Below are 20,843 nucleotides of genomic sequence, written 5' to 3'. Positions count from 1 at the left end.
CAGCAAGGCAGGGCTGATGCTTGACCAGGTCCCTACAGAGTCTAGGTCCCGGGCCAGCAAAGGCACTAGCAGACCAGCTCAGGCCAAGCCAGGCTGGGCTGTTGACCTTTAGGTAGACATACCTAGGTCTAGTTTTGGTCCTAGACAACCAGCCCAATGCCCATTCAGCCACAATTTAGCTTGAACTCAGGCCAAGGCCGAATCTAAAATACAAAAGGGTGCATCCTGTTTATTATTCTAGCCTGAAATTGCCTACAGATCAGGCCCAATGATGAATGGCCCAGTCCAGAAGCCAGACCGGCCATCCTAACACCATCATCAGTACTGGGCCTGTCAATGATTCATTGTCCACTTCAATTCCCAATTTCAGATACAGACAGAACCAATATATAGCACTGGAAGAAGATGGTGCAAATATAGGTCAGCTCTATCTGCAGCGTACCAAAATCTGTATATTCTCAACAACATACCTGTTCTTTGCAAGAGGGCCAAATGGGTGATAGAGTCTTGACCTTCTTTTTTCTTTTTCTTTTTTCAATAGGTAAGCTGGGCTCAAACCCAAGACCTCAATGTTGAAAAACACCCCGTCTACCATGGAGCTATGGGCTCAAACCCGAGATCAGACAGGATCAAAGCAGTTCTTCTTGGCATGATCATAGAGCAGCCCCCAGAATCATCACCGCTTTAATGAGAACCTGACAGACGCCTCACGAATTCAGCATGCAGCGAATGGCCCGCCTGTATCACAGTTCAATCAACAAACATTAAGTTTCTATGATGAACTGAGTCGTGTCATAATCAGGCAATTACTGTTCTCATGCAAGAGGACATACATGAAAATACACAAATGGTTAAGGAAGAAATACAACGACAGTCTACGCTAAACCAAAGAAAGGTCAAAGATTCATGAGCCATCCAGAGTGGGAAGCATCATATCAATGGTTTGGATCACCAAACCATGGACCATGCCTATACAAATGCAAAATTGAGCATACTACATAAATTCCCTAGCCTATAGTTTATGGAAGACAGCTTGTCCGTGGTTTGTCATGCCCATTTCTACACAAGAATGGAGTTTTTAAAAAAAGGACAATGTATATCTCAAAATTTTGACCGTTAACAAAGATAACATGTCTTCGCAGAAACATAAAATAAAGATAAGGAAAACTTATCCCTAATTTGGTGCACGTAGGAATATAATGTTCCATTCACATGCATCACATGTGCCAAATATACCACAGCTGTAACCTTCCATGTTCAAGCGCCCACAAGTGCCAACATTAATCATAAAGTGCCTTAAATGTGGCACATGTCAGTATGAACATGCACTATGAATGCTACTTGCGCCACATCCATTTTAAGCTTCCAACATGCCAAGATCCATCTTCACTTCCTATTCTGAAATACTTGACAAACAATGAACGTAATATCTAGTCCAAGACAGCACGATCTGAACAGCCTATCCAAGACAGCATAACCTGGAGCCTGAAACAACTTTGCTTGCATCCAAACAGCCCCTAGAATCCTATTTCTACAATTATCCTATCTAAGGCCCTATCCTCAATAAGTGAACAAACCTTCATAGATCATTCTCTATTATGCTGTGAAAATTATTACGAGTACAAAATTGTGAACAAATGTGCGTTGACAACTTGGAGGTAAACCTATCAAATATCAACATTTCCTCCAAATGAATCTACGGAACGGATGCTTTTGAATCTTGTCATTCTCTATTATGCTGTGAAAATTATTACAAGTACAAAATTGTGAACAAATGTGCGTTGACAAATTGGAGGTAAACCTATCAAATATCAATATTTCCTCCAAATGAATCTATGGAACGGATGTTTTTGAATCTTGAGGGTAAGAAAATGAAATTACAGCAAAGGATTCCAATGAAGTGGAATCTGAGGGCCTTAAGAGAAAGATTGCAAATTTTCAAGCATCTTGATTGTTGAAAGATGCAGGTTATTCAGGGATCATCATCAAGGGTGATTCTAAGTGCATTGTTGCTTGGGTTTCTGGGTCTAAGTGGACTCCATGGAAGAGGCAGTTATTGCAAATGAATAAAGAGTCTATCTCTTTGTATCCTGTTCCTGAGTCTTATCCCAAAAGAGGCTAATTCTCTGGCTATTCATTTGCAAAGGAGCTGGTCCTAGTTCCTTGTGTGTTGCTGACACCATGGTATTCAAAAACAGTTACGTTGTTATGTAATGGTGGTGCCCATTACGCGAAACAAGGCCATAACACCCAATTTTAATAAAAAATTAAAATTAAAATTAAAATAAAAATAAAAAATAAAAAATAAAAAACCATAATGGACTGATTAGGACCACTGCAGGGCCAGTACAATCTTTCCTATAAATTTAAAATTTTTAAAAAAAAAAAAAAAAAAAAACAACCATTACGGGACAAATTGATAGAGAACTTGGAAATGAGAAATCCCTTAACAATTGGCAAATTGAGAAATCAGGAAAGGCAATGTTTTGTAACGGTAATGAGACTGGTCATTACGGCCACAGCTGCCGTTATTGAATACCTTGGGTGACGTTTATCCATTACCTTAGTGGATAGTGTCAGTTAGCTTTGTTTTTCAGCCTTGGGGGGGGGGGGGGGGAGGGGAGAGATAGAGAGAGAGAGAGATCACAAGTGTGCCACATTTACGGTCTTAGATTAAAAAACCCGACTTCCAGATTCCTTCAAAAACAACAAAGACTTCCCAGCAGATAGCAGAAATTCTCTTCCTTTGCTAGCTAGGCTCACTGGACACTTTAATCATCATAAAGTCCTTGTTGCCGAGCGGCTCCTTGGTGTTTTGTTCCTTTGCTAATGACGTTTTTTATTCTTATGTTCACCTGTCGTTATGGCGCTAGTGTTTCACCTACGGATTATCATTACGTAGGCCTGCTTTGACACTCTACAGTAAGGAAACTATCTGAAAATGTCTCAGTAAGTATTTCCCATGCTCCTCCCATATTTACCAAACTGGGAAAGGCATTTTCAACTTGGAAGCATTACTTGAAAGGGATGATAAATATTGAATTGATATGTAAGATCGAGACAAATCATTTGCCCTTGTTAATGCATTAGTGCAAGGGATCAACAGGCATTACTTTTTTTCTTTTTTTTCTTTTTTCGAAGACACAGGGTGTCCCCACCTCATTTTTGAAGTGAGACTAATCCCTGTGGATACACGCAATCAATAGGCATTACATTTCCTCATATGTTATATTTAACTAATGATTAGTATTTTTTTTTTAATTTTTTTTTTCAAAAAAACAAAAAAAGCCTGCATAAAGAGACAACCAGCCAAAGCACTGAAATCTCAAAACGCATAAATAGGAGAAAGATGCTAACCTTATAAGCAATTATGTGTGCAACTGGAAGCCCTTGAGAACCGTTCCGTGCAAAAATAGAAAGGTCTCCAATAAGATCTAAAACCTTGTGGCGGCAAGGTTCGTCCTGGAAACGAAGCGGTGGATTCAACCAACCTGATTTGGCACTGCAGAAGGAAAATAGAAGTTAGCAAAAAAGAAACAATTACAACTCTCCATCAGATTCCACATCTCAATCAAATAATGCAGCTTTTTCCATGTAACGCTGGATGTAGGGATCAAGTTTCTATTTCTATTTCATCCTTGCTTACTGGACATGGTTTTATTTCTTCTTTTTTCTTTTTTTCTTGTTTTCTTTTTTTTTCTTGTTTTGGGGGCCGGGGTGGTTGGGCTCCGGTGCTCTCTGAGTACAATAGGTTATGGTGCTCCTAGTTGCATTGAACACTTAGTCCAGCCCATTTGACAAATATTAACCATCATATCAATGGCCTTTAACATGGACGGTCAAGACTGTTTATACAAATAGGTCCAAACAGCAATTTGATCCATCTATTTTTTGGGGGATTGGTTGTGATTCTAAAGAATCACTTTTGTTAGGTAACCATAACCATGCCATCCATAGGTAGGAAAGAGGAAGGCTATAGAAAAAAGGCCAAATCAAGGATGGATTGGATCATCTGATCAGTGCAATTTTTTCATGGAGCACATGAAATGTGTTCTGGATTTAATGGACAGTTCAGATCAGTTGATTGGACTGTCCAAGTGAACCAATGCAACTAGGAGCACTATAGCTTAATAGTGCTCCGAGAACATTGGAGCATTTCCCTTCTTTTCTTTTCTTTTATTTCAATGTTCTTTTACAGTTTTTCCATTTTACTGATTTTTAATCCTCTTGAAAGAAAGAAAACCGTACCAAACATGATGAGCTGTAGTGGGCTTGGCAAGTCGACTTGGCTTTTGGTGGAGCAAACAACATCATACCATGGTTCAAATTCCAAGAATCGGCTGGCAGTTTCGACTCAGCAGAATCAACATGATGAGGCCGATAATTGTTTTGTATTAGCTATGTCAACTCGTAAGCATCTATAACAGCACAGTCACTTGCATGCCTTGGTTTCACAAACGCGGTAGATAGCATGTTCTCATTTTTTTTTATTTTCTGTTCTTTTCATGTTTTCCACTACAGGTCTACCTGGCCAAGTCATACCCGGCTCGGCCTTTAAAAAACTGTTTCAGTATTGACTTCAGAAATGGCCAAATCAAGCACCGATAAGAAGTCTAGAAAACTAGAGACTGCTGAATTTTTAATCCTCTTCTTCAAGGAAGAACTCTCTCAAAGAACAAAATTCCTGTCTTCAATGCTTATTACAGATATAAAGTGTTGGCAATGCAATGTTCAAAGTTAAATCTACAATTCATCTGTTAATAGCTTCTCATATGACGATTAAACATATGATATTGCACGCTAGTTCCATTTCTACCCAGAGGTGAGTGGGGCCCAGAGGGGTAGATCTCCCAGAATAAGTAGAAGACATAACTTGGGTTTGCTGCCAGCTGAAGGATCAGCACACCATTTTATACTCAATGGCAACAAAAGGATTTCCCAGGCTTTGATTTACAGATATCTTGGAATTCTTGCTCATTGGCCAGAAATGCTGCATAGTGGGCTTTTGAACTCTTATCCATGCTAGACCAGTTCACATGAACATCAACTCTGTTTAGATTAAGCTGAGATATTGAATTCTAAACTAAGACAGACCTCAACATTCAAGGTGCTGTGAACATGACTCAACCAAAGATATGATGGGCCCAGATGCAGCTGAACAAATCCATGTTTAGCAGATCTTGGCAGCAACTAGTCAATATCTTGGCTTTGACCACATCAACAGCAGTAAGAATGCTGAAGTTTTTAGGCTTTTATCTAAGTGGAATTTCTGAATATCACACAAGGCAAGATTGTAACATCTAAGAAGGTGACACATTGGGAAGCACCATGCTGCACCAAATCTTGATTTCCTAGCAAGATTTGTAATAGAGGACATTATCTTCGTTGTCATTGTCATCATCTATGCCTTCCCCAATTAATTGGGGTCAGCTATATGATCTTGTTCTGCCATTCCACTCTATCAAGAACCATAATAGAGGACAATCTTAGCAATATATGTAATGATCTAGAAAACACATGCCTCCATCTGCAATACATTCAAGCTAAAGAGAACTCACACATCCCATGGGGCTTATTTATTGCCTAGAGAAATGGCTTAAGCCCTAATTATAAAAAGGTAAAAGCTCAGCCCTTAAGGGAGGGTGATTCAGAGTTTTACACTTTACCTAAGACGCAAATAAATATAAAAAAATAAACACATGCTTCACCCTCATGTGGAGCCCCTCCATTGATCACACCTGAGACCATGTTTGTAGGGATCTACTTGCATCAAAGGGATTGGTTCAAAGTCGGCCATGTAGGTGTAAAAAGAAAATGAGTTTAAATGAAAGCTTTGATGGTGCGATTGCCACAGATCAGTGATTTGAGGTAAACAAGATTTTTATCGGAACTTGATGGCCTTAAGCTGGCCCCAGATAGCTGGAACAAGGCTATGCTGATGGTGATGTTGATGATGATCCAACTCCAAATGAAATTATGAGAAAATTACACAATAAGGTAGAATGTCAGACACTTTGTTTAGATCCATTTAATCTTGTCACAAATCAACACACCGAAGTGGATGATTCCATGAACTCATAAAGATGCATATGAGTTGATGCTTAGAAATTTTCAATCATATTCTCCAAGTTTGTTGGAGAACTCAAAAGGTTCATATCATTTAAGGAAACTAATGTACTTGACCAAATTCGAGTTTTTGCAGGTTAATCCAAGTGCTATGATTATTGCCACTTACGCCTTCAACCCATTTTCATTGACATTAAGTGTGGAGGAAACAACTTGGCAAAACCACAATCCCTAAGGCTAGAAATTTTCCCTTGTGTACTATATTATTAATGTTAACTACAAAGTTACTTATTGTTGCACAAAGCACAAAGGGTAGATTTGGGCGTAGGGGCAGGAGAGGGGAAGTGTTAGCCTGGGAAGCGCAAGTCGGAGCAAGAGTGGGCAAGGCACCTTAAATAGAAGGTTCCTGCAACTAGAGTTAGATTAGCATCTACAATCTCTAAAGAGGATCCACCATGGGTAGTTCCCCCAATAGTAAATTATAGGAGTGAAGATGCAAAACCATCAATTGAGAGGAAAGAAAAAAAAAATGGTGAATCTTGAATTTGAACATGAGGTTATAATTCTGAGGCAATAGACTGTTGAGCTTGAGCTTGGGTGAGAGAGATAATATTGCATGGTGGTTGGACCATCTAACCTGCAAACGGTGGCGTTTTCCATAGAACCCCCTTGGATGAGTCCAGCCTTCCGCAATTTCTCAACCTGCCAATAACTGCGCATTATGATGCCTTCAGAAATCAGGAATATATAAATATGTACTTGTATATTATTAAAAAGGGAATCTATGACTATATGAATGGGAATTTTACTAGTCAGATCCAACGTATAGAATACTCAACCAATAGACATTAACAAAGGATGGTGATTGCAATGGCAATGAAAACTGAAGGCTTGTGGTGTAGTCCCTTCCGACACAATGATCCAAAATAAAGAAAGCAACACAAGCTTCCTTTCAAACCATATCATGATTAAAAAAAAGAAAAGAAAACCAAAATAGCACCCAAGAGAAAATTTACAAGAGGCTAAAAAGGATAGCAAGCTTTTCATGTCAAGGGACCATGTAAATTAAACAAATTAGATTCATGAGAATTTGCAAAGTTAGAGAACAGATGCCACAAATTGACCAAACTAATTGCAAACCAAACTCAGCAAATTAGATTTATTAGGCACACCGTGTCTCTTAGGATGCCCAAAGGACCCAAGCTATGAACCACCCAATGACCCAAACCAAATTGAATCACAAACTTGGCGAGTATGGATAACATATGTCAGGCCTGCATTACCCTGCCCTTGGTTGTATGCTTTGGTTTATTAAATAAAATGTTCCAATTCGCTTCACCATTCAAATGTTAAAATTAGTGACAATGAACAAACGCTTCGTTCAAAAGACAAAAACCCTATTACTCAATGAGAACTAATCTACTTAAATGATAGGATTAACAGGATGGGCATATTACTACAAGTTGGGACAATTGCGAGAACCATGCAATGAATATATCAGTCTCAAATGCCAAAACTACAGATCCTATGGCCCATCTGGTGGGCTACAAGTGTATTCCATGCATGTCCAAGTCCTAAACTGGGCTGATTAGCAGGTTTCCTAGATTATTTTTTTTAGAACGTTCTTTTTTTTTATGGGGACATCAAGCGCGCGCGCACGCACGCCGCCCCCCTACACACGTACGCGAGAAAAGGAATGTCACACCGTCGATCTGGATCAATGACGACATCCAGGGAGGGCCTCCAAGTTAGAAGACGGAGTTTTGGTTCATTAGAGTGGGCCCAATAATCAAGTAAAGCCCATCATGGGATCTCATGATCCGGGCCCACTAGTCGGATTAATTTCATATTTTAGGTTTTGCTTATTTATGTTATTTAGAACATCATGAACGCTTTAGATTTCTTTGATTGAGTTTTATTTTAATTTACTTCATCGCCAAGTAATAGGTTGCATACATGGCGCGAATTTTGGGGTATAGGGTTTTCCCTATAAATAGGCAACCCTTGTAATTCTTTTGATTCATTCAAGTTAAATAAAAAAATTCCTGCAAGTTTTTTTCTACTCTCTGAGTTTTTGAATTGTGAAAAAATTCAAGTGGGTGCGAAGCCCTCCCTTTTCGAATGGCTAACTACGTGGTGCGAAGCCACATCTATCCTCATCTATCCCTACCCTCTTCCATCCATATCTCGCATCTTCCATCATCATCATTGCTTTGAATTTCTCAGCTTTTGCAGCCGTTCATCCCCCTACAGTCAGTTTCCAGAATCTGGACTTTTATGAGGGTTGAAACTTCGACGGAGCACCACACCGCGACCGTACGCCAGATCGTCGTCAAACTTGGAGGGATTGGAAGCCTCCCCTGGCCGACCAAGGCCTAGGTGTCAATTTGGGAAGGCGGGCTTCCATTACACTTGCGGCCAGCCCACCCACGCACGTGCGTCAGCCCCAGGTCACCGTCTGCACGCAGGAGCTTTCTCTGGGTCAGGTTTTCCTCTTGTTTACCTCTTTTCATTCCTATTTCATAAACCCTAACTTTAGCTTGCATTAGCCTTAATTTATTTGCCCCATTTTCTCACCCTAGGGTTCCTTAAATTGAACTTGGGGAATCCTTTGGATTAGGGACTGATTGCTATGCATGTGTGGATGACTATTTCTTATCACTGAGTATTGTTTAGTTCATAATTTTTATTAATCCAGCCCTAACATGTGTAGGCCTGGATCCGCATAGATTCCCCTAATTGAATGTTTGAGCTTTTGTGTGGGATGTGGAATTATTATGTTATTGTTTCTAAATTAGTATGATCTAAGCCAGACATCTTGCACATCATATTTAATTTTCATGTCCTGCATCATTTTTACTGGAATTTTTCTGTAAACAAAGATTGCGCCACATTGGGGTGTTACGGTACAGGAACTCTTAAGTAATTCTTTGTTTTTTAGGGATGACCAAGGGTTGAGATTTAAGTCAAGGTTATGGTTTTTGTATCTATGCAAATCATGGTATTAAAGGAAATTTACCTTATGGTCATGTTGGCCAATTCATAAAGGAAATGGTGATCCACATGAATTAATTTGGTTTCAGAAAAATTTAAAAAAAAAAAGAGAGGGGCATCAACAAATACAGCCACAAATGGCCGATTATAGAAGTTATATTTTCAATTTTTCTCTTGTTTTTCAACTTTTTTATTCATTCAACCATGAAAGAAGCTTAGAGGAATGCTCACCTGCGCACCTTCTTACGTGAGCACCCATGCGCACCTTTGCACACGTGTCATGGGCACAAAATCTGAACGGTCCACATGATGCGGCACCCCTTGAAACCTCACATGCCCAACTTTCAGCCTGATATAAAACACTAGTGGGCCATGGAAAAAGGAAACAGTTTCCTACCTTGATTTGCATTACTCTTTGCTATGGCCCACTAGGGTTTTGGATCGGGCTGAAAGTTGGCCTTGTAAGCTTTCAAGGGGCGTCACATCACGTGGACTGTTCAAATTTTATGCCCATGACACGTGTGCAAAGGTGCGCATGGGTGCTCACTTAAGAAGGTGAGCAGTGTTACAAGGCCTTGATTCATAGTCCACGTCTCTACAGAAAACTGTACTACAGCAGATGCCACCCAGTGTTACAAGGCCTTGATTCAAAGAGAGAGCATGTTGACATTTTGGGAACCACTTACTAGAGGACCCGAATCTTGCGCAAGCGTATGTCCGATGCGCCATATATATGCTCATGCAGCACGTTCTTCAGCAAAAAGACATCCAGGAGGTGCGCCATCCAAATGCAAAACAGCAACATTCATGGACACCCTTGTCCACACACCCAATCACAATACCTGGACGTCCATGACTAGGTAGACGTGTATGTCCTTACGTGAGATGTCCACACATACAAAATGATCCCTTAAAGGAAGATCCAAGATAAATGGAAACAAAATAATGATCTTCTTTTAACACAACAAACAGCACAGTTTGCATCAGAGAAAACACTCAACTTTAATGAAGATGTAGTTGAATACATTTCAACCCAATTGAAGCCTTATCTAGCACAAACATGAGTCAGAATTATTCCAACCCCTTCCAAATGATAAGTGGCAAAAGCTCCATGCACTAGCACCGGAGAGAATTAAAGATGGCAACTTCTCATGCACTGAATAGGGGATCATCAAGTCCATTGGGAAAATAGCAAATAAGCAACAACAATTAAGAACAAACTACCAATATATAGGAAAAGATTTTTTTGAAAAAAAATGAACCTCCTCATAAATGCCAAATGTTCTTGCAGAAGCAATTTCCTTTGTGTATGCAGATTCGTCCATTGGAAAGCAAGAGAACCACTGGCGGCCAATAGCAGGCACCTGCAACAAAGAAGCTTTGAGTTTTGTAACATGTAACCCTAATCACATCACATGTTATCGACCTTTCTTATCTTAGTTTACCACATTATTTTCTGGAATTTGAGGATGAGCTGACAAGACAATCTGGTGGCCATTTCTAAGCAATACAGTCAAACTTACAAATTTCTATTCAGCAATTTTTTTCTCAACACAAGGACAATGGCAAAACATTGAAAAGGAACATGCACAAATCAATTCATTGAATCCTGCAACGATAATTGAAGTGCTCCCAAAAATAAAATAACTATAATTGTTTGCCATATTTAAATGCAAGAAAATTGTCTCTTGTCAGTATAAATAGGTTGGCTAATCTTTAAAGTTACTGGGTCAATATTGAACATTCTTTTCATGAGCACAGTTCTAAAACTAGATGACTCAGCTCAAAATTTGGCTTAGTCAAGTTAACAAGATTTCGAGCCGAATAACAAGGAAACTCACTTATAGCTCTAACTCATTTCAAACTCAACAAAACTCACTGAGTCAACTCGGTTGGCTTGACACTATTCATGAAGGCTCAGGAGTCGCTTGATTTGGCAGGTGTTTGTTTTGTTGATAAAAGTTATAGAGGCGGGTGAGCCTTGAACCTACAACCCCAACTATGAATTATTGTGACCCCCACACATCAATTGATCCTTCGTTTTCTTTTGAAACATAACAATTTCCAAAATCCTATACAATGACATTTTGTAGCATAAAAAATAGAACTTCCTAGCAGCAAAAAAAAAAAAAAAAGCATTTTACCTGTGGAAAGTCTATTCCATAAGTGATCTGGACCTTGGGAGAAGGGAAGGCAGCTACAAAAGAATCATTCCTCCACACATGCATTGGTTCATCAAGAAAAGGTGCCAATTTATCCATGGTATTGCCATTATAATCCTTCGCAACACACAAACCAGCATTTTCTATCGCCTCCACCCATTCTCTTGCTGACCCATCCAACAAAGGAACCTGCATGCCAATTAATCATGTACATTCAGTGTTCTTCCTATGCAGTTTCATACATGATACCCACTGTTCTCATTGTCTTGATCAATTAAACATGCCTTTCTTAAAAAGTGGGACAAATAAGTATCTAATGTAACTGTTAGAAGCAGTTCACTGGGGAAAAAGCAGCACCAAGCAAGAAAATATCAAACCAATTATATTTGGAGTATTGGGAACGTGAGCCTTTTTCCATTCTATTATTCAATAAAAGTTGTTATAGATCTACAATAAAAAGGATCCTGATGCACCCAATCTGTAAACTTGGGCCCACGGTTCATTGAATCATGCCACTGATTGATGGAACCACTACAGATGCGGAATGACCCAAGACTTTTAGTCCAATGTTTGGAAACCATGGGTTCAATGCAAAACAATGGTAAAGGAAAAGAATTTTCCTTCTAATTTGACAATTTGTTTTGTTTGGAGAACAAAGAAATGGGTGGATTCTACCCAAAAATCATTGCACTTTTCCATAATTTGGCTCTTGGCACTAGAACCTAGGTGAGTATTGTGAGTATGAGATTACCAGTTCTTATCCAAACAGGAACTCAGAATTGGAATCCATGTTTTACAGTTCTCATGGAAATCATCATTGCATGATTATTGTTTTTTATCCAATCTTTGGCATTTTCACTAGAATGGTGCTGCATTTTTTTTCTTTCACCGTCTATTGGTTCGCCACTGGTCATAAGGTTAGAAACTTCTAATCTGTGTAATATAGAGCATCCTTGTCGACAGTGGGGGCCATCAAATCAACAGTCTATATCAATGCACTTGGTGCCCGACTGCAACAGACGGTACTTTTGCCTCATGCATTGGGATGCCAAAATTCCTCCATAGTCCCATTTTATGTTTGTTTTGAGGAATTATAGTGTCCATGTTGTATCTTTGGTAGATCACGCGTCATTCAATCTGGACCACACAAATTGTGGTGATTCATCCACCGTACATGTGACATGAATACACAGGCATCCAGAGTGTCCAAATCATGGCATCCTTGTGGATGGAGCAGAGCCCAAAACAACATTGATGAGGCAACCTTGAGTGTCTGATTTCATGTGTTGAGTTCGGACTGCTGACCTTTTCTTTTTAACCATCCATTTGATGACACCAACTGGAGGGATAGATACAACCGATCGGCATAGTTTTGACCTACACTCTACCCACAATAGAGCTTGTGGCTTTGATGGTCTGGATTGGCATTCGTAGATGCCATACCATTCCATGGATGAGTTGTTGTAGTTTAGTACTTTGTGGTAAATGCACGTTGATGCTAGAGCTTCACTGAGCTCACATGCAACTCTACAGCAATCACACATGCCAACCTAGTGCTTGATGTGGGACTTCCGAGATGTGCATCAACTGGGCCCTACTGTATAGATATCGTGACCAAAATCGTGCTGTTCAAGCGTGCCACACATGTACAAAATCAATAGACGGATTAAAAAGAACACACAAGAAGTCCGCATTCATTGTACATGAGTCACATTTATTGTACATGAGACACCCCGGATGAGCTGACCCATCTAATTTTTAGCTGGATCAGGCATCTATACAGTGGGGTCCACCCAAGCACTGTTGGAAATGACCCATGTGCTAGGCTAAATTGGCACATGTGATCGCATGGAGAGCTGCATGTGAGCTTAGCAGCAGAACCCTTGGGACCTGTTCAGCATCAGAAATAGAAGTTTTTAAATTTGGTTGAATTCCTGGAACTATGGCTTCCTGAAAGTTTCAGTTCCTGGAATTACAGTTTCTGTTTAGCTGACTTGGAACTCTTGCTCCTTTAATCGTGATTTTTCCATTTGGCTGACCTAGAGGACAAATTCCAAGAATTGAATTCATCTGTATGCATATTGATTATAACGATCTGATCATTGACTTGGGTCAGTCATCACGGCATCCCACCGTTGATTTACCATCCCTCTCAAAAGATCACTTTGATGGAACCAGTTAACGAAACATTTATAGGAAGAGGTCCCATGGTTTTTGTTGTTTGCAAATGACAGTTCTGATTGATGGAGGGGGGAAACACAAAGCTAGAACTATGGAAGGAAGCAGCAGAATCTGAAGTTTTTAAAATCAGTCGCACTAAAACAGAATATATGAAATGCAATTTTGGTAACAATAAGAGTAGAAACAAGAAATTAGTTAAGATTAATGGCCAAGAAGTAGCCCAAAATGACTGTTGTCGATGTCTTGGGTAAATAATTCATGAGAGTGGAGAGATCGAGAAAGATGTTGATCATAGAAGTAGAGATGTGCCAATGGAGTTTTATGTGATTGCTGCATACCAATCAAACTTAAGGGAAGATTTTATAGGATATCTATAAGACCAACCATGCTTTGTGGGATAGAATGTTGGGCAGTCGAGGAAAAATAGCTAAAATGAGGATGTTTGCGTGTATGAGTGGCAAGACGAGGAACGATAGACTTAAAAATGAATGAATTTGAGGGAACTTAAGAGTGGCACCAATAGCTAGTAAGAAGAGGGAAAGTAGACTTAGATGGTTTTGCCATGTGCAATGAAGACCAAGAATTGCATCAGTTATAAGTGAGAAGGGTTAAGCTAGGAGAAGACCCAGAAGGATGCGGGCATGGTAAGAAAATATTTGAAGACGTTTGTTTGGCTTAACAAAGGACATGGTCCTTAATAGAGTGGAATGGCAAAATAGGATTTGTGTAGCAAGCCCACTTAGTTGAGATAAGGCTTAAATGATGATGACGATTGGACGATGTAACTGTCCATCCATTGATTATGCAAATAGATGGTCTATATTGATTAATGCTATAATGTCCAGATCATTGATTTAGATCATCTATCACGTGGGTCCTGCCTTTGATTGTCCATCCCTTTCAAAAAATCACTTTGGTGGGATGCTCGAACCATCCTATCAATGGCTAGGGTAATGAACAGTTGATGTTGATTGCACTAGACATTCCCGATCATTGAGCTACATCATCCATCACGCGCGCACCACCTATCCCTCTAAAAAATCACTTTCTTTGAATGATCCTAAACGCCCAATTGATGGTGGCTAGGGAATAATGATTGGAGTAAAAAAGGTCCAACCATCAAACGATGTTAGTGTGTGATAAAAAAAATCATGTCACCTGTTTACCTTTTTTTTAATAACCCATTTACCGTTTTTCGGTGTGTTATAACTTGTAATATTATCATGGAGTATGGCTGTAAGAGTCTACGTATGTGTACAATCTTGGGGGAGGGGCATTTTAGACATTTTACTCATGTGTTATTATCATATTGGACTTCTTCTTTTTTAACATTGCAAACATTATTGAAGGGAGCCAAAGCAATCCAAAAAGAAAAAGAAAAACAGGGCAGCGACAAAGCAAATAAACAAAGGAGGGACAAACTATATAGAAAAGAAAAAACCTACAACAACTATACAACTCGAAATAAGACGACCAAAACAGAGCCAAAAACACGAAACCAAAACTGAGGAGCAACAAGCCCAAGAAACTAAGACTAGCAAGTAGACTAAAGGGAGAAAGCGAATTAGTGAGAGGCTTTCTCATGTGAAGGAAGAGAGAAAAGAAATGGTATGTAGAGAAAAGAGAAGGGGATTCTTTGAAAAGAGATTTTTCAAGTTACAAATTTCTCCTAGGGTTTCTTTTCTGTTGCTTCAAATGATAGAAGCCACATGGGTAGTTTTTTACAGTGGATCAAATGCTTTCCGACAGCAAAGACAACAATGCGAAAGGAGATTGTGTGGTTGTTTATGGTGGCATTGGGGGTGAAGGGGGAGGTGATTTGGTGTGTATTTTGTTGGTTGTGCACACAAGGTGCTTGTGGATTTGCTTGACTTGGCAATCAATTGCGGGCAGTAGTGCTTGACCTCCGCAAACTAGATCATCCACCATGCCTCCCACCTTTGAGTGCCATCCCTCTCAAAAAAGATTAAATAAATAAATAAATAACACTTTGATCGAACGATCTAACTGCCCAGTCATTGGTTATGACATGTACTTGATTATATTGGATATGTTCCGAACAGTCCATGCATTGACTATATTATCCATTACATGGGTCACACCTTTTATTGCCCATCTCTTTATAAATAAAAATAAATTTTAAAAATAAATAAATAAATAAACACTTTGGTTGTGTTTACACCCATTTTTTGCACACCTACAAGCTACGTGGATCAATAAGATGCCGCCACATGTCAGCACTACGCGCATAGTAATGACAGAATCCTACTGGCGCCTGAGGATATCATTTGCCCCATTTATCCTTCAACGACACTTCTCCTGCCATAAATATGGTGTCACTGAACCTTACGCGTGCTTCAAGAGAAGACGAAACGATGAATGACACATAAACCTAATTTGTGTGGCACGTGATTGAGGTAACGTGATCAGCACATCTATAAAAGACCTACTGAGGCAAGGATCGTATCACAGATCCAGATATGCTCAGTAAGGCCCTCTCTCACAATCCTTCCAAAATGGGATATCTTCTTAGAGACGTTCGGAGCTCTTGCAGCGATTACGAAGATTCGAAAATCGGACCAATATCTAAGCGGATAGGAACTAATGGATTGGTCCCGATCTGGATCGGGCGAGACCGGTTCCATCAGATCCACGAAACTTCATGGTCATGATAGGGGAGATCTGAAAACAGTTGTGACCAAACCGGATCTAGTGAGACTGGTTCCTAAAGGCTCACGGATCTCTACAGCCACGCTGGCAAGAGATCTGAAAACGATTTCAGATTTACGAAGATCTCTTGGTCAAACTGGGATGATCAGAGAACACTTGAGTGTCGTGGCTGCAAAGGATCCTAAACCAGTATGGAAACCCAACGAGGGTTTTGTCGCCCCCAAAATCTATAAAAGGAGAACAAGATAAAGAGTTCCAGGCCGACACCAAACACAATCTATCTTTATAGTCTTTTATCTCTATCTTAGCCTAGTTTTAGTCCTTCCTCTAGTTCTGTCTAGCCATGTTGCAGAACGTTTCAGGCTTAGATTAGAGTAGTTCACTATTGTCCAACACCATCATTGTAGTACCATAGGAGTATGACAAATATCCACAACCTTCCGTTGTAGGATCCCGGTCAACCAAGTGCTTACTTGGGAGATCAAACATCCTGGTCACATTCTGTTGACCATTCACCTAGATCGTTTGTCCATATGGGTGATTCAGGTATTTATCTCTCGTTTTATTTTATTCTCTAGTTTTATTTGTTATCATGTCAATTATATTGGACATCATTTATAAATCAATAAGAAATCAGCATTATTTTTAACCTCTTCTATTTTAGTTTGTTCATCTTCATTCCATTGAGAAATAAATTGGTTGCAATTACTAGTGAAAGAACAAGTCTTTAAGACACAAGGAAAAAAGAATCCATCAAGAAGAACTAACCCCTACCCTTCTGCAAATCGCCTGATCGCTGTTACAGCCGGTGGTTGAGAGGGAGCCTAAGTCCTACAATTCGATCTTAAACGGTCCATCTCAGCGTGGGGGGCACCAACGTTCAATCAAACATTGAGTCAAGTGCGACTCTGGCATGCCTGCACTTTCTTGATCGCACACGTCAACTGAATACAGGCCCTTGTTAACAGGTGTGGCCTCGTGTTTGATTGAATTGCACAAACAGGTTGGAGGAAGGAGAAGGAGCCTAAAGTTCCTAGAACTTAAAATGCCACATTTTCAACCGGAACTTCAGATTCCACTTTTCTGAGAACCTTTTGGAATCAGAGTTTCCTGAACTTGGAGCAGCCAAATGCCTTTCTTCCCGAATTACAAGAACTTGATTCCAGGAACTTTAAGTTCCTGGATACCAAACAGGTCCTTACGGTTTCCTAAGGCTGTTGGGCATAAAAATTAAAAAACTGTACTGTAATTGCCAAATTTTCCAGAAAACCCGACCTCGTCTCCTCCAACTATCTCGATTCCACAATTGTCCACGCCTGCAGCCTCCAGGGCCGAAAGCAGGTGTTCGACAGTCCGGATCTTCTCTCCTCCGTCGCCTCTACCTAGCGTCGTACAGAGAGTTGCTTCCATGACACAATCGATCGACGCAGGGATTCTCGACCGTCGATCGCCTCCGCATACGAAGAACCTCCCTTCCCCGGCCATCGCTGGGAAGAGATTCGCGGTAGAAGAAGCAGCGGAGTGGAGTGCGGTCCCCGATCGGGAGATCTCCGAGGCGAGGGTCTGCTGAAGCTTCCCCGTCTGCAGTCGGAAATCGAAAATTGACGGTTGAGATTTGAAATGGAAAGTGACGGTTTGAGAGAGAGAGAGAGAGAGAGAGAGATATACCGGTTTCCATGAGATGTTTGAGAGATTTCGAACGGAGCTGAAGAAGCGCGGGGAATGCATCGCTGCCGTCGCCAACCGGTCTGTTGCAAACGGGAGCTTAAATCGGAGCGGTTCAACCCGGTTCAAATATCGAAACACTCCGATAAGGAAGGCGGTTTTTGGGACGCGGATTTCCTGCCAAAGCCTTTCACAGGAATTTCCTGCGCTAGAAACCTATTTGGCCCACCGTGATGTTTGTGAGAAATCCACGCCATTCATCCTTTTTTGTTAGCTCCTTTTATTATATTCTAAAAAAATTGAGCAGGTTCCAAGACTAAAGTAGGCTGTACTCAAGAAAAATGTGGTTAGAGAAATTCTTACCGTTGAAACCTGCCTTGGGTCGTGATGTTTATATGCCATCCATTCTGTTCATAAAGTCATTATTATTGGAATGAACTGAACAAATAAATATTAACTTAATTCAAAACTTATATGGCCCGTGAATATTTCAACCGTGGACATTCAATTCTCACATTTTGGGTCAACTTGAGTACTAGATCGGCTGATTTTTTGCCTCACGTCGTGAAATGAACTAAAAAACGGATGGAGGGAGTGAATTTCTGACGAACGTCACATCGGCCCTACATGTGCGTCGAGGTTTTAGTAGAGACGGCGGGGATAAAACACCTGTATCATGGTGGGTCCACCGAGCACCGTCTAGTAGCCAACTCGCTATTTGCAGCGTCAGCAGGCATTCCTCATCCCTGAAGGGGAAACGGATTGGCTACTCCCCCTGACACCAGCCCCGTGGCTGGTGGTCGGTACTCTGTGGGCCCCATCATAATGTATATGTTTCATCCATTCAGTTCATCCATTTTTACAGATCATTTTAGGGCTCTATATTAAAAATGAGAGGGATATAAATCTCAGGTGGACCACACCACATGAAAACGATAGAGATTAGATATCCACCATTAAAATCCTCCTAAGGCTTACTGTACTGTTTATTTCACATCCAATCTGTTGATTAGGTCATACAGGCCCAGATGAAGGGAAAAACCAAAAATCAGCTTGATCTAAAACTTTTATGGCCCCCAAAATATTTTTAATGGTCGACGCTCATTCAACACTGTTTCCTACAATGTGGTCCACTTGAGATTTTAATATACCTCATTTTTTTGTCTCATACTGTAAAATGATCTGTAGAAATAGATGGACGGCATGGATGAAACATATACATCATGGTGGGCCCCACATAGCACCGACCACCAGCCATTGGCTGGTGTCAGAGGGAGTAGCCAATCCGTTTCCCCCTGAAGGGGAGCGGATTGCCGGTGAACCCGGGCGCCGATTAGCTACTCGTGACTAAGTTCCGTGGGCCTCACCATAATCTATGTAGTATATCCACACCATCCATCCATTTGAAGAGATCATTTTAGCTTACGAGCAAAGACTTAGGCATATGCAAACCTCAAGTGGACCCCACTACAGAAAAAAAATGACGTTCACCATTGAAATCTTCCTGAGCCCACCATCATGTTTATTTCAGATACAACTTGTTCATGAGTTAAACACATATGTACTAAGGGAAAATACAAATATAATGTTGATCAAAAACTTCTTTGGCTCCGATAAGTTTTTAATAGTATGCACTCAACTCTCACTCTTATCTGTGATGGGTCTACTTGGGCTTTGGATCTATCTCATTCTTCAACTCACACCCTAAAATGATATCTCCGAATGGATGAACGGTGTAGATACAACACATACATCATGGAGACCTTAGAAACTGGTGACGTTACTTCAGTAGCAATTTTGCCGTGACGCTGTGAGCACCTAATCCGCGTCCTGTGAACCCCGGCACAGAGATAAACCAGTGCCGGTGCTGTGTGGGGTCCACAGAATTCTCCTTAACAAATCCACTCCATTCATCTGTCCAAAATAAGACAGGACTCAAAAAAAAATTTTAAGGTGGGCCATACCAAACGAAAAAGTTGGAAAGTAAATAGTCACCGTTGAAATATTCCTGAAGCTGAACATGATGTTCATGTGCCATCCAAACCGTTCAAAGGGTTACTACCACCCAGATAAACTACATGCACAAATATCGTCTTGATACAACACTCCTGTCACCCCGGGCATTCAATCCCCACTGTTTCGTGTGGTATGGCCCAACGTAAGTTTTGGATCCGCTTATTCTCATCCTATCGTGTTCTTGAAAAACAGATGGACGGAGTGGATTTGTCACGGACATCTCTCTGGCCCCACACAGCCCCAGGCACGTGACAGGCAATCCGCTTCCCTACGAATGATGGAAGGGACGCGGATTAGCTGCTGGATGTCGGTTGTATGAGCCTCAACATGATGTATGTGTTGTATCCAGACCGTCTATCAATTTGGAGATATCATTTTAGGTGAATATCAAAAGAATAAGGCAGATCCAAATCTTTAGTGGACTCCACCACGGAAAACAGTGGGGGGAGTAATTCCTACAGTTGAAACCTTTCCATGTTACACTGTGATGTTTATTTGAGATCTAACCTGGTCATAAGTTAACACAGGCATGAGCGAAGTGAAAGCACAAATACCAGATTGATCGAAAACTTGTGGCCCTGGAAGCTTTTAATGGTGGGCGTTCAATCCCACTGTTTTATGTGGTGGATCAAATAGAGATTTGGATTTAACTCATTCTTTGTCGCCTGCCTTAAAAGGATTTATCCAAATGAATGGATGATGTGGATGGAACACTTACATGATGGTGGGCCTCATATAACTTGGCCAAGTGACTTCAGCAGGGAGCCTCGCAACTCAACCTGTCAATAGCTAATCCACATCCCAGGTGTTTTTATCTAAGAGGCTTGAACACCAACGGGTAGTTGTGCTGGAACTAGAGGTGGGCATCGAGTCGAGTGGGATTGGATTGGGTCCAAATCGAGTTGGTCCGAAACTTTCAGTGCAGTAACCCGAACTTGATCTGATCCGGGACTGAGTCCGGGTTTTCTAACTCGATCCAATCCGTTACATTGCTGGCCTGACCCGAACCGAGTCCGACTCAGTATCGAATCTTCTGTTTTATTTTTATTTTTTCAAAATTTTATATATATATATATATATATATATATA

The 20,843-nt window shown here is 40.6% G+C and overlaps 1 protein-coding gene across 1 annotated transcript; it reads right to left on the bottom strand.

Moving 5' to 3' along the window:
* Positions 1-204: 204 nt before the first annotated feature.
* Positions 205-17,858, bottom strand: LOC131251574 (probable UDP-3-O-acyl-N-acetylglucosamine deacetylase 1, mitochondrial). Its single transcript, XM_058252345.1, has 7 exons — positions 17,742-17,858; positions 17,349-17,654; positions 11,205-11,411; positions 10,323-10,424; positions 6,704-6,768; positions 3,358-3,502; positions 205-738 (listed from the first exon to the last, which is right to left on the bottom strand). The coding sequence occupies exons 1-7, from the start codon at positions 17,799-17,801 to the stop codon at positions 685-687; spliced, it is 939 nt and encodes a 312-aa protein (XP_058108328.1). The 5' UTR covers positions 17,802-17,858; the 3' UTR covers positions 205-684.
* Positions 17,859-20,843: the final 2,985 nt, after the last annotated feature.

The sequence above is a fragment of the Magnolia sinica genome, chromosome 7, assembly GCF_029962835.1.
Source record: "Magnolia sinica isolate HGM2019 chromosome 7, MsV1, whole genome shotgun sequence".
NCBI classification, from domain to species: Eukaryota; Viridiplantae; Streptophyta; class Magnoliopsida; order Magnoliales; family Magnoliaceae; genus Magnolia; species Magnolia sinica.
Note: the sequence above shows the minus strand (reverse complement) of the source record. Positions and strands in the feature narration are given on the sequence as shown.

Coding starts and splice junctions, on each gene's coding strand:
- LOC131251574 (XM_058252345.1), bottom strand. CDS start 17,801: ATGCATTCCCCGCGCTTCTTCAGCTCCGTTCGAAATCTCTCAAACATC. Junction 17,655..17,741: donor CAAACATCTCATGGAAACCG/GTATATCTCTCT, acceptor TTCCGACTGCAG/ACGGGGAAGCTTCAGCAGAC. Junction 6,769..10,322: donor CATTTGGCATTTATGAGGAG/GTTCATTTTTTT, acceptor AGTTATTGGCAG/GTTGAGAAATTGCGGAAGGC.